The following is a 13,750-nucleotide window of genomic DNA, read 5'->3' as shown; positions in this document are numbered from 1 at the left end:
TTCCTATTAAATTAACTGAAAAGTACTAGTTAAAAATATCAAATCACAATTTCTGCTTTAAGAAAGTTCATACATAGATATTTGGACCCATCTCACTCTTGTCTTACCATTCTCTCTATTTTCTTCTTGATTTAGCTTATATGATTTACAGGTGACAGGATGTTAATGGATAATGAAGAAAGGTAGTGGATAAAAGTTATTAAACTGTGTGCATTCTTTGATTCAGTACGATCACTACTAGATTTATATCCAAAAGAGATCAAAGAGGAAAAAGACTTACAGGTACAAAAATATTTACAGCAGTCCTTTTTATGGTGGCAAAAAAAACCCCCCGGAAACTAAGACTCCTTTAGTTCTACTGGGGAATGAATGAACAAATTGTGATCAATAAATGACACTGAATACCATTGTACCATAAGAAATAATAAAGGAGTGGTATATGAATGTAATGGAATTCTACTGTGCTATAAGAAACAATGAGCAGGAGGAGTTCAGAGAAACCTGGAAGGACCTGCATGAATTGATGATGAGTGAGATAAGCAGAACCAGGAGAACATTGTACACAGTATCATTAACATTATGTGTTGATCAACTGTGACAGACTTGACTCTTCTCAGCAATACAAGATAGTTCCAAAGGACTCATGATGGAAAACGCTCTCCAAATCCAGAAAAAAAGAACTATGAAATATAGATGCAGATTGAACCATAGTATTTCTTTTGTTTTTGGTGCTGTTTTTCTTCTTTGAGGTTATTTCTTTTTACTTTGATTCTTCTCTTATAACATGACTAATGCAGAAATATGTTTAATGTTATCGTACATATATAACCTACTTGCTGTCCTGGGAAGGGGGAGGGAAAAAATTTGAAACTAGTAATCTTATAAAAACAAATGTTGAAAACTATCTCTACATGTAACCGGAAAATAATAAAATACTTTCATAATTAAAAAAAAGAAATAATAAAGGAAATGGTTTCAGAGAAAACTGGAAAGACTTAAGAATCAAGAGTGAAGTGAGCAGAAACTGGAGAGCAATTTACACAACAAAAATACAAACAACTTTTAAAGACTTAAAAACTCTCACGAACTGGATGACCAAATATGCTTCTGAGGATACATAATAAAGCATGTTATCCACCTCCTTCATGAATAGATGAAGACTGAGACATCCATTTTTTGTACAAGGTCAATGTGGGTATTTGTTTTGTTTGACATCATATTTGTTACCAGAGCTTTGTTTTTCTTTATTTTTCAGTAGAGGAGGTGGGTGGGAGACAATATGGATTTTTATTTGAAAAAATTAAATGATAAAAAAAGGTCAGGGGGGATTTTTTTTAAAGGAAAAGTCAAACTTAACTACGCAGTGCTCAAAATAAAGTGTTTTTATACAGTGTTTCCCTTCCTCCCTCCCTCCCCAACTCACAGGACATAGAAAATTCAAGAGATTAAAAAAAAATACTGACTATACAGTGTTTTGATTTGTATATCTCTTGAGAACTGAGTTAAAAATATAGAGAAGTATTAACCATTTACGAGCCCATGACAATTAATCAGTGGCTAAATAATGTATTTCCTTCTTTTCAAAACATTCCACACTTACCAGTTTTTTTTTCCCTTCCTTCCTTCTTTTTTTTTAAAGTGAGGCAATTGGGGTTAAGTGACTTGCCCAGGGTCACACAGCTAGTAAGTGTTAAGTGTCTGAGGCCGGATTTGAACTTAGGTACTCCTGACTCCAGGGCTGGTGCTCTATCCACTGCGCCATCTAGCCGCTCCATACCAGTTATTTTTGATAAATGATTTATATAAAATTACAATAATTCATAAAAATTCTTGCCATTAAAGAGGAAATAAGGCACCATTTCCTTTTACTTATTTTTATCTGGAGGGATAGGGATGATGATTGAGACTAGATGCATGATTTCACTAGATTAGGGAGTAAGGAATGGGGAGAGTAAGCTCTCTCTACAATGAAGGGTGGCACCTTTTCTGAAACTAATGGTCATACAGAATGACTTCCCCAAGGTCACACAGCCAGTATATATATTAAAGGTAGAACTTGAACCCAGGTTTTTCTGGCTCTAATATTCTAAGCTACCAATGGCCTAGCATAAAAGCAGACAAATCCTATTATCTGTAGCCATTTGGCTAAAATTACTTTTCTCATTTTACAGGTTTCTTGGGGCTTAAAAACAAATAAGTAAAACACATGACATTGCATATAGGGGATAATTTTCCTTAAAAGTTTATTCTAAAGCATCATTTTCTATGAACTATTTAATTTTCAAATGGTATTCAGTAATTAAACATACAAGTAAAACTTTTTTAAAGTTGGCCTCCAAATTTAATAATGCAACCACAAGTACTGTGCCAAATTGCTCCTACATTTTCTACATGACAGGGAATTTATGCTCTCATTTCCTTAGGTCTCAATGGCAACTTCTCATAATGTAACAAGACCTGGCTAATGCTGACTAATACCAAGAATTGAAGATTCAATGTAGGAAAGCATAACTGGCCTTGTGATTTGTTTGTATTCCTAGACTTAAAAATTTAAAGGAACCTCAGAAGTCATAAATACAACCCTCTCATTTTATATGAGGGTAGACAAAGCCAATATAATAAAAATGGCAATTTTGCCTAAACTAATTTAAATATTCAATGCCACCCTAATACTAAAAAAAATTTACTGAGTTATAAACATAATAACAATTCATTTAGAATAACAAAAGGTCAAGAATATCACAGAAAAAATGTAAAGGAAGGACATTTAGCAGTCCCAGGAATGAAACAATATTATAAGGCAGTAATTGTCAAAACTATCTGGTACTGGCTAAGAAATAGAACGGTAGATCAGTGGAACAGAGTAGACATACAATTTACAGCAGCAATGACTGTAGCAATCTTGTGTTTGGGGATAAGAATTCATTATTAGGTAAAAATTGTTGGGAAAGCTGGAAAACTATGGCAGAAAGATATGGTCAAAAAGAATACATGACCTATATAAAAAAAAGATATTACAAGAAAATGTGAAGAACATGGAACATATTACCTACCGGACTTATGGATAAGTGAACAATTTATGAATAAACAAGAGATAGTATGAGGTATAAAATGGATAATTTAGATTATACTAGATAAAAAATTTTTGTACAAATAAAACAAATGTAGCCAAGATCATAAGGAAAGCAGAAAACTGGGGGGTCTCATATCTCAACTATATAAAGAACTTTGTCAAATAACTAAGAACATGAGTCATTCCCCAAGTGGTCAAAGGATATGAACAGGAAGTTTTCTAATAAAGAAGTCAAAACAATTTATAATCACATGAAAAAAATGCTCTAAATCATTATTGATTAGAGAAATACAAATTAAAACATTGAGATATTATTTTACACCTATCAGATTGGCTGAAATGATTGAAGGGGAAAGTGACAAATGTTGGTGAGCATGTGGAAAAATTGGGACATTGATTCATTGTTGATGGAACTGTTAACTGATTCAAACATTTTGGAAAACAATATGGAATCCTTCCCAAAGAGTTATAAAACTGCCTATACCTTTTGACCCAGAATTATCACTACTAGGTCTTTTTTCAAAGATGTTTAGGGAAAAAGGAAAATAACTTATATGTTCTTAGCTCTCTTGGTTGTGACAAAGAACTGGAAACAGCAGGGATACTCACTGAATGGCTGAACAAGTTGTGGTATATGATCATGATGGAGTACTACTTTACTATAAGAAATGACGAACTCAATGATTTTAGAAAAACACAGACAGACTTGCATAAATAAACATTCAAATTAACTACTGAGGACCTATGAAGAAAGATGCTATCTGCATCCAGAGAAAGAACTAATAAATAGAAGTATGTACACAATGATTTTACATGTATATACACACATATTTGGTAACCATATCTAGGGCAGGGGAAGAGGGAGAAGAGGGAAAAAGTTACATGATAACGTTATATTTAAAAGGAATAGCAAGTTTTACATAATAGATTTGCAATTTTATGTGCATTCATCTTTTACCCCCCCCCCTCTCTTCTATGGAAATGTTTGTTTTACTTCTTTAGTTCAGAATAAAATAAAATAAAAAATTTTATATGTGAGAAAGCTGAGACCAAGAGTGATTTGCCCAAGGTTATAGAGGAAGTAAATAGCTGGTATTTGAAACCAGGTCCTTTGACTTCAAATCTAGTACTTCTTCCCCTGCATCACACTGCTTCAGATGATTTCTCATTCTTTTTATAGAACTACATGAAAGAACTATTATTTCATCAGTGTAATTCCTGATGTAGCAAATTTATCCACAGATATACCAAGGCAGATCACACTCTGTGATTTAGTGGTTAAGTCGCAGGGAAATGGCTGAGGCAATATGAATTAAATGACTTGCTCAGCAAATATTAGAGATTAGGTCTGAATCCAGTTTTTTTCAATTCCAAGTGCATATTTGTCACAAGAGGAAAAAAAATAATTTGCAAGGAAGTGCACAGAATGTGCACAAGGCTTGAAGTAAGAAGGCATGTGTTTATGTTTGTGTTCTGCCATTGTGTTCTGTCTGGCTTTAAAGCTCTGAGAAACAAAGTGACTCTCTCTGTTTCCTTATCTATAAAATGAGGATATGATTCAATTCAATTCAATTCAATAGGTATTAAGCATCTTCTATGGGTCAGGTACTATGCTAGGGATAGAAAAACAAAAATATATTCACCTCCAAAGAGTTTATATTCTATTACTGTAGAATACAGTAAAAAGCAAATACAAAATAATTAGGAGAGCAGGTTTGCTAACAACTAGTGAATGGTGAGGAGGGAAGAGATCAGTAAAAGTGGTATGCAGGAGGTGGAATTTGTTCTGAACTTTGGATGGTAAGAAGGAAAAGCACTCCTTGCCTCCTGCATAGAGGGAGGAGATAGAATGTCATTTATAAGGTACAGCAAATGGTAGAAGAGGGGGCGGTGGTGGTTACTAAATAGCTAGTACACTTTGTATTAGCTATCTCATAAGACTGTTGTAAGGGCCTGGTATCATTCAACATTACAATCACAATGGGAAAAGCAATTTTCTAAATTCTTTCTTACTTATCTTGTTTTTCCCATCAAAGCATTATCCTATAATAGTAGGAACTACCACTCAGAATAAATAGCTTACAGGGTTTTAAAATAAAAAAAATTAATAATAGATTTTAATAACACATTTAAAATAATAAGATTTAAAAAAATGATCAAATAAGAATACACATTAAATGCTTTATAAACTCTGAAAGCAAAATGTAAAAATCATCCCACAATAATAGCTTATAGGTAATTTTGTTTTGCTCTTTTTTTTTTTTTTTGCGGGGCAATGAGGGTTAAGTGACTTGCCCAGGATCTCCTACTTTCATGAAAGGATAGGTTAGGTGTGTCCTCTCATATGTCTTCATTGGAGTTTTGCTAGATCATTATAAATTTATTATATCAACATTTGATGTGGGCACAGTCACCAAGGAGATCTGTTCCCTGGTCATATATTCCCCTCCTAATAAATGTCTTATTTTAGAAGATTTGTGATGAGCCTCCAGTTCTTTGGGTGAGCTAGCCCTCTGATCCAGGTTGCAAGTCTCCCAGCTAGTAAGTGTCAAGTATCTGCAGCCAAATTTGAACTCAGGTCCTCCTGAATCCAGGGCCGGTGCTCTATCCACTGCACCACCTAGCTGCCCCCTCTTTTGCTAAATTAGATAACACTTTAAAGGCTAAATATATACACACACATACACACACACACACACACACGTATATGTATATACATATACGTGTGTGTGTGTGTGTGTGCTTCGTAAACTTGTAAAGCAAAAGAGAATTAGCAACTATTACAGTCTTTATTTCTGCACATTCAGTGTAACATGTTCTTTTGACACCTTCAAATGCTGTCTTTCAAGTGACTGACCTGTCACTGAGAGCCACAGTATATTATAATAAATTATAATATAAATTATAATCACACAATCAAAAGCATAATTATAATAAATTATAGTTTATAATGATAATAAGTTATTATAAATTCATTAGTGATCTTATTAAAGTTGACATTTGAAAATTTTACGTAAATGTTTAAGAAAACAACAAAGATCTGGACTAGTTTTTCCATACCTTATTAACCTGCCATTTTCCACATAATATTGCACCCGAAAGTGAATGATCATTGGAGGACCAAACTGGTCAATACCCTAAAATAAACATATACATATATATCATTTGGATATATGCAGAGTGAAATAAGGAGAGCTTCAAAATAAGAAACTTCAAAACTTGAAAATATAAAAAAAATCACCTTGATTAATTGTATAAATTGATGATTGCCAGTATGAAGTCAATTATCCACATGTACTATTTATTCCAGAACTTTAAAAAGTTAAAAAAAAAGCCAAACATTGCCATTCCTAACATATTACTTAACTCTAAAATTAGAGTTTGCTGTGATCTTTTTATGGCAAGAGTTCAAAGCAATGTCCCTCAATGATACAAGTTATTTTTTGTTACACTGATAGTTTAAAAAAATTCTAAAATACCTAAGATAAGTAATAGACCAATGATATGTAAATCATTTAGCTTTTATAGTTTTAATATAATTCATTTCCATTTCTCATTCACAACTGCAAAGATCATGTTTTACTTTGTGTCTAATTTAGAACAGCTTAAATTTGAAACAGTGAGCTAAATGAAAATAATCTGACTCATTGATAAAATTTCATTCAAGGGGATTTCTTATTGCCATACCTTGCTGGCTTCTTTCTTCCATTCTTTTGGACAGTATTTATAAAGTTTTTGTGATAACTCCATGTAAACATGTTCATTATCTGTATCAAAAAATGGGGGAGAAAGAGGATAAAAAAAAATGAGTATAATTTTAAAAATTAAGATACAAAAGAATAATTGAAAACTAACTTCAGGGGATATGTTAATATACCATAATTTCATACTATTATAAAATATTTCAAAATATATCATAAGATAATTAGGAGGATGTTTGGATTTGGGGTTTTTTTTTGTTTTTTTTTAGTGAGGCAATTGGGGTTAAGTGACTTGCCCAGGGTCACACAGCTAGTAAGTGTTAAGACAGGATTTGAACTCAGGTACTCCTGACTCCAGGGCCTGTGCTCTATCCACTGTGCCACCTAGCTGCCCCTGGATTTGTTTTTAAAGGAGAAGACATGTGACTATTTTAGAAACACTGGTATAACTTGCAGAAATTTCTGAGTTCCCCCTAATCTTCTTCATAAATAATAAATTAAATAATTAAGGTGAATTTTGGTGTTTTGTTTTTCGGTGGGGCAATGAGGGTTAAGTGACTTGCCCAGCTAGTAAGTGTCAAGTGTCTGAGACCAAATTTGAACTCGGGTCCTCCTGAATCCAGGGGCCAGTGCTTTATCCACTACACTACCTAGCTGTCCCCTAAGGTGAATTTTAAAAATACATTTCTTAATATCTTCTGTTTCTTACATCATTATATTTAACCTGAATAACTGCCCTTCCCAGGGTCATCCTTTATAAGAAATAGTATTTTTAAAGAGGAAAAACAAATCAGAACAATTGATCAATACACTGAAAAGGTCTACAATTATGTGCAATGGATAACATCTGTGGATCTCCTACCTTCATGAAAGGATAGGTTAGGGGTGTCCTCTCATATGTCTTCACTGGAGTTTTGCTAGATCACTATAAATTTATTATATCAACATTTGATGTGGGGACAGTCAACAAAGTGATCTGTTCCCTGGTCATATATTCCTCTCCTAATAAATGTCTTATTATTTTACAAGACTTGAGATGAGCCTCCAGTTCTTTGGGTGAGCTAGCCCTCTGATCCAGGTTGCAAGTCCCCCAAACATTTTTGTTGCTAAAACCTGGGAAAAGTCATCAGACAGGTAAAAGGGGGGCTTCTCATTTGGCTCTTGGATTCCCCGTGGTGGGGTACACCCTGTGTTTCTCTCCTTTGTCAAGAGCCTCAGTTGCATTGGGTGGGCCCCCAAGGTTTGAGGTCGGAATAGCCAGGCTACTTCCAGATTCTCATTTCTTTGCAGTCAGGGCGACGTCCTGACAGAGAAATGCTCCTCAGGTTGATGTTCACACCCACTTGGATGCAAGTGTGGTCATTTCTATCAGTGCGGTCTAGCCCAACACACCATGAAGGGACAAGGACAGAGCATTCTGTGTGACCCCCGCCTTGGGTGTATCTTTAAAAATTGGGAAAACATTGGACATAGGCTAAGAGAAATGAATGATTTTAACACCAAATGGCTGTTATTTGCAGGAGAGAGGAGAATTAAGGTAAACAGGCCATCTGATTGGCCCCACCACACCCCAGAGTGGGCTAGACAGGAAGAAGTAGCATCTCACAGTTGCAAGTTTGCTTGTGTGTCTTGTGTATGTTTATGTGTCTGTCAAACATTGTAATTGTGTGTACAACCTAGGGAAATTTTTGGTTGAGACTGATAACACTGATTTTAAACCCAGTTGCCTTCCCAAGCTGTGGCCAGGCTCTGAAGGTTGGGAAAGGGAAGTCTCTGACTCAGAGTCTGAATTTGGCATTGGAACGTAAATTCTCTGTGCCACCTTTTCTAGTAGAATAGTTTAAAATCATGAATTATTTGTAATGTGTAAAAGTTGCAAAGAAAAAGATTTTTTAAAAAGTCTAATTGGCCCCACCCAGTCAGCTCTGCTAGGACATGCTGGCAGCAAAAGTCTCGACAAAAATGCTGCTGGGGAAAAAACAACACCAAAAGCGGCCACACTAACTCCAGCTCATTATATCAAATGTACTATGTGAAAGTCTTTTTCTTTTAATGCGCTAAAAGTATTAGGACTTATAAAGTTTAAATGTACCATTTACTGTCTCATAAGGCATGACAGATTTTCAGTGTAAAGTATAGAGCAAAAGCATAATGCATTTGAATTAGGAACACCTGATTGGTAATTAATTGGTTTTGTTTCAAGTTTTAAAAATTCCTAATGTTGTTTTAAGGTACTGTGTTTCTAAGTTTTCTTACAGTGTAAATTTTGGTTATTGTTAAAAAGGGAATGAATGGGTTAAGAAGCTGTTGGTCTGCTGATCATGTGTTCTGAAGTATTATAGTCAAAAACTTAGTGTTAACTAAGCTATTTGGAGGTACATAGGTTTTTTTTCCTTTTAAATAAAAGTATTTTATTATTTTGCGGTTACTTACTGTAAAGATAGCTTTCAGCATTTGTTTACATAAGAGTTCCAATTTCAAATTTTTCTCCCTCCCTCCCCTTTCTCCCCCTCCCAGACAGCAACCAATCCGATACAGGTTATCTATCTATCTATCTATCTATCTATCTATCTATCTATCTATCTATCTATCTATCTATATGTATATATCAATCACACACACATATATACATACATAACAACATTAAAAATATTTCTGCATTAGTCATGCTATAAGAAAAGAATCAGAGCAATAAGGAAAAACCTCAAAATACAAAAACAACAGCACCAAAACCAAAAGAAATAGTATGGTTCAATCAGCATCCATACTCCACAGTTCTTTTTTTCTTTCTGGATTTGAAGAGCCTTTTCCATCATGAGTCCCCTGGAACTTTCTTGTACCATTGTATTGGTGAGAAGAATCCAGTCTATCACAGTTGATATAATGTTCTTCTGGTTCTGCTTATCTCACTCATAAGTTCATGCACATCCTTCCAGGTTTCTCTGAACTTTTCCTGCTCATCATTTCTCGCAGCACAATAGAATTGTCAGAGGCAGTTTCCAGAGACCTTAGACCATAGATAGTAAGGGGGCAAGCAGATTATAAGGGACCCTTGGCTGGCACTGGTGCAGGACTGTTGCCTTGCCCACAAGTGATTCTAGGTCACAGTCCCAGGGTGAGGAGAAACACTACTACACTAGAACAGGTAGCCAAAGGGGTGTGACAATCCTGGTCACAGTTCCAGGGCAGAAAAGAATGCTTGTAGTCACTCAAAAACCAGAGGACAGGCCAGGAGAGCAGTAACCACACCTCTCCTTCCATCATATAATCTTGGAAGACCTAAAAATTCATAGATCCTCAGAAGTAGCAGGAAAGCTAGGGACAGTGACCTCTTCAACCCAGTAACACAGCCCAACTTTAGTATAAAGTTAAAAGTCAAGAAATAGGCTGGAAGCCAAGATGGCCAAGGAGAGGCAGTAAACATTCAGAGCTCCTGATAAAATTACTCCAAAAAATTCCAAAGACAGCCATAAGAAAACTCCTGGCGCAGCAGAACCCACAAAAATATGGGCTAAGATTATTTTCCAGCCGAAGACAGCTTAGAAGTTTGGCAGGAGGGAGCTGCTATGCTGGGCTGGGAGTGGAGTCCAACCCCACAGTCATATCAACACAGATCCAGCCCCAGAGAAATTTACCCCTGAGCCTCTGAATAAGCTGCAGTGATGGCGACTCTAGAACAAAACTCAGTCTGGTGAGAGGGCTGAACGGTTGGCCATGGGGGAGACTACAGGGGTGTCTGCAGGAGCTGAGGGTGAATTCAGTTTTCCTACCTGAGCAGGGAACCAGGAAGAAATCTTAAACAGTGGAGGCCAAGGTGGGGGAGGGGCACAGGCTCATAGGAGCTAACAAAATCTTGTTGCCTGGTTAATTAGCAAATTGGCCTGGCATAGGCCAGGCAAGGGAAGAACCTGACCCTCCTTAAATCCTACCACCTTAAATCCTACCCCTGAAGTTTGAGACAGTACAACCTGGTAGTAGTGCCCCACTTTAAAAAGAAGTTAAAAGTCAACTGAGGGGGCAGCTAGATGGTGCAGTGGATAGAGCACTGGCCCTGGATTCAGGAGGACCTGAGTTCAAATCCGGCCTCAGACACTTAACACTTACTGGCTATATGACCCTAGGCAAGTCACTTAACCCCAATTGCCTCAAAAAAAAAAAAAGTCAATTGAGGCTGAACAAATCGTGGTATATGAATGCAATGGAATTCTATTGTGTTGCGAGAAATGATGAGCAGAAGTTCAGAGAAACCTGGAAGGACTTGCATGAACTGATGATGAGTGAGATGAGCAGAACCAGAAGAATATTATACACAGTATCATCAACATTGTGTGTGGATCAACTGTGATGGACTGGATTCTTCTTACCAATACAATGGTATAAAAGAGTTCCAGGGGACTCATGATGGAAAAGGCTCTCCAAATCCAGGAAAAAAAAAAAAAAAACTATGGAAAATGGATGCTGATTGAACCATACTATTTCTTTTGGTTTTGGTGCTGTTCTTTTTCTATTTTGAGGTTTTTCCTTATTGCTCTGATTCTTCTCTTATAGTGTGACTGATGCAGAAATATGTTTAATGTTGTTATGTATGTGTATGTGTGTATATATATACATATATATATAAAACCTGTATTGGATTGCCTGCTGTCTGGGGGAGGGAGAGAGAAAAATTTGAAATTTGAAATCTTATGTAAACAAATGCTGAAAGCTATCTCTACATGTAACTGGAAAGTAAGTCAACAGCTTGAAAAGCCTAATGGAAAAGGAGATACAAAAACTCTCTGAAGAAAATGATTACCTGAGAATTAGGATTGAACAAATGGAAGCTAGTGACTTTATGAGAAACCAAGACACAATAAAGCAAATCCAAATGAATAAAAAGTAGAGGGCAATGTGAAATATCTTCTTGGAAAAACTACTAACCTGGAAAACAGATCCAGGAGAGATAATTTAAAAATCATTGGACTACCTGAAAACCATGACCAAAAACAAAGAGCTTAGACATCATCTTCCAAGAGATTGTCAGGGAAAATTGCCCTGATATTCTAGAAGCAGAAGGTAAAATAGAAATTGAAAGAATCCACCTCCTGAAAGGTATCCCTAAATGAAAACTTCCAGGAATATTATAGCCAAATTCCAGAGTTCCCAGGTCAAGGAGAAAATACTACAAGCAGCCAGAAAGAAAAATTCAAATACTGCGGAGCCACAGTAAGGTTATCACAGGATCTAGCGGCTTCTACATTAAAGGATTGGAGGGCATGGAATGATATTCCAGAGGGCAAAGGAATTGGGATTACAACCAAAAGTCACCTACCCAGAAAAACTGTGTATAATCTTTCAGGGGAAAAATGGGCATTCAATGAAAAAGAGGACTTTCAGGTATTTGTGAGGAAAAGACCTGAACAGAATAGAAAATTTGACTTTCAAATGCAAGACCCTAGAGAAGCATAAAAAGGTAAACAGGAAAAAGAAATCATAAGAGATGTTAAAGGCTAAACTGTTTACATTCCTACATGGGAAGATGGTATGTCTAAATCATAAGAGCTTTCTGAGTTTTAGGGCAGATGATAGGAATAAATTTAGACGGAGGGCACATGTAGGAATTGATTATGAAGGGATGATATCTGTAGAGCATTTATTTAACCAAACACCAAAGCTTTCTGTGCTGTGGTTCTTAGTTCCAATGAGCCTGCGTCCCTCCCCCACCTGGGCCTCCTGCCGCTCACGATTTCTTCCTGGTTCCCTGCTGGGGTGGGGCAGCTGAATTCCTCCTTAGGTACCACAGACACCCCTGTATTTTTCACCCCTCCCCCTCCTGGCCAGTTATTCAGCCCTCTCACCCGACTGTAAGCTTAGTTCCACAAGACACTGCTGATTCAGAGTCTGGGGGTAAGTTCCTCTGGTGCAGCATGCCTGGGGTCTGTGCCTGTGTCAGCGCTATCATGGGGTTGGACTCTGCAGCACAGCACAGTCCCCTTTAATCTGTCTTTTGCTTGGTTATGCTTAGATTTGCAAGGTAGGTTCACAACCCATTATTCCATTTCTTACTACATTCTCCTGTGCATACAGAATAGTTTTAGGTTACTTGAATTTCCTTTCCTTTCTATCTGAAAGTTTCTCCTGATCACTTCTAGAACTTGTTTTTAATTATCAACTTTAACCACTATGTTTCTTGGAATATGTATTTTTGTTTGTTTTTGTTGCATATGATCTGAAGAAATTAAATTCTTTGAACTAGTATTTAATTTTCTAGTTCCTAAGTTCTGGGTAGTTCTTTTGTATTATTTCCTGCATTACAGTGTTAAGCTATTTTGTCCTGTTGTGTTCTTCTGGGAGACCTATGATCCTTAGGTTTTCTATTTGCATTTTGTCTTTAGTGGAGTTTGCTTGCGTAGAGAAACATTTTTTAAAAAATGTTTCTTCTTGGGGCAGCTAAGTGGCACAGTGGATAGAGCACTGGCCCTGGATTCAGGAGTACCTGAGTTCAAATCCGGCCTCAGACACTTAACACTTACTAGCTGTGTGACCCTGGGCATGTCACTTAACCCCAATTGCCTCACTAAAAAAAAAAAAGTTTCTTCTTTTCTTCTATGTTGTCTAGTCTGCATTCCCAAATTATTTTCTTTTGTTTCCTTTGTGAGATTTGTCATCAAAGATTCCAGTTTTTTTGTTTTTACATTTTGTCCATTATTTTTGGTATGTAATTCATAAAATCTGCTCTCATAATTCTCATTTCTCTTTTGAACCACTCAGGAAAAGCTTGTTGTGGTTCTATGTCTTCAAGTTCCACAGGGTCTTCTGTCTCACCAAGTGTGAATAATTTCTTTTGTTTTGCAGTATTTATTCACAAATGCCTGAACTCCTTTTACTAGATCTGGAAGATATTTTCTTCTGTTGTTACTCTTTTTTTTTTCCTTTTGATTTATCTGTTTATGTTCAATGTCTTTGAATTTCCTTCACCTTGAGATCTTTGCTAATT

The 13,750-nt window shown here is 36.2% G+C and overlaps 1 protein-coding gene across 1 annotated transcript in view; it reads right to left on the bottom strand.

Moving 5' to 3' along the window:
• Positions 1–13,750, bottom strand: part of FRMD6 (FERM domain containing 6) — a 119,141-nt gene that overhangs the window by 46,707 nt on the left and 58,684 nt on the right. The window contains exons 4-5 of the mRNA XM_043990296.1: positions 6,761–6,840; positions 6,134–6,210 (exon numbers count right to left, since the gene is read on the bottom strand). Coding sequence (XP_043846231.1) covers positions 6,134–6,210; positions 6,761–6,840 — 157 coding nt within the window. The remainder of the gene's footprint in view (positions 1–6,133; positions 6,211–6,760; positions 6,841–13,750) is intronic.

The sequence above is a fragment of the Dromiciops gliroides genome, chromosome 2, assembly GCF_019393635.1.
Source record: "Dromiciops gliroides isolate mDroGli1 chromosome 2, mDroGli1.pri, whole genome shotgun sequence".
Classification (NCBI taxonomy): Eukaryota; Metazoa; Chordata; class Mammalia; order Microbiotheria; family Microbiotheriidae; genus Dromiciops; species Dromiciops gliroides.
Note: the sequence above shows the minus strand (reverse complement) of the source record. Positions and strands in the feature narration are given on the sequence as shown.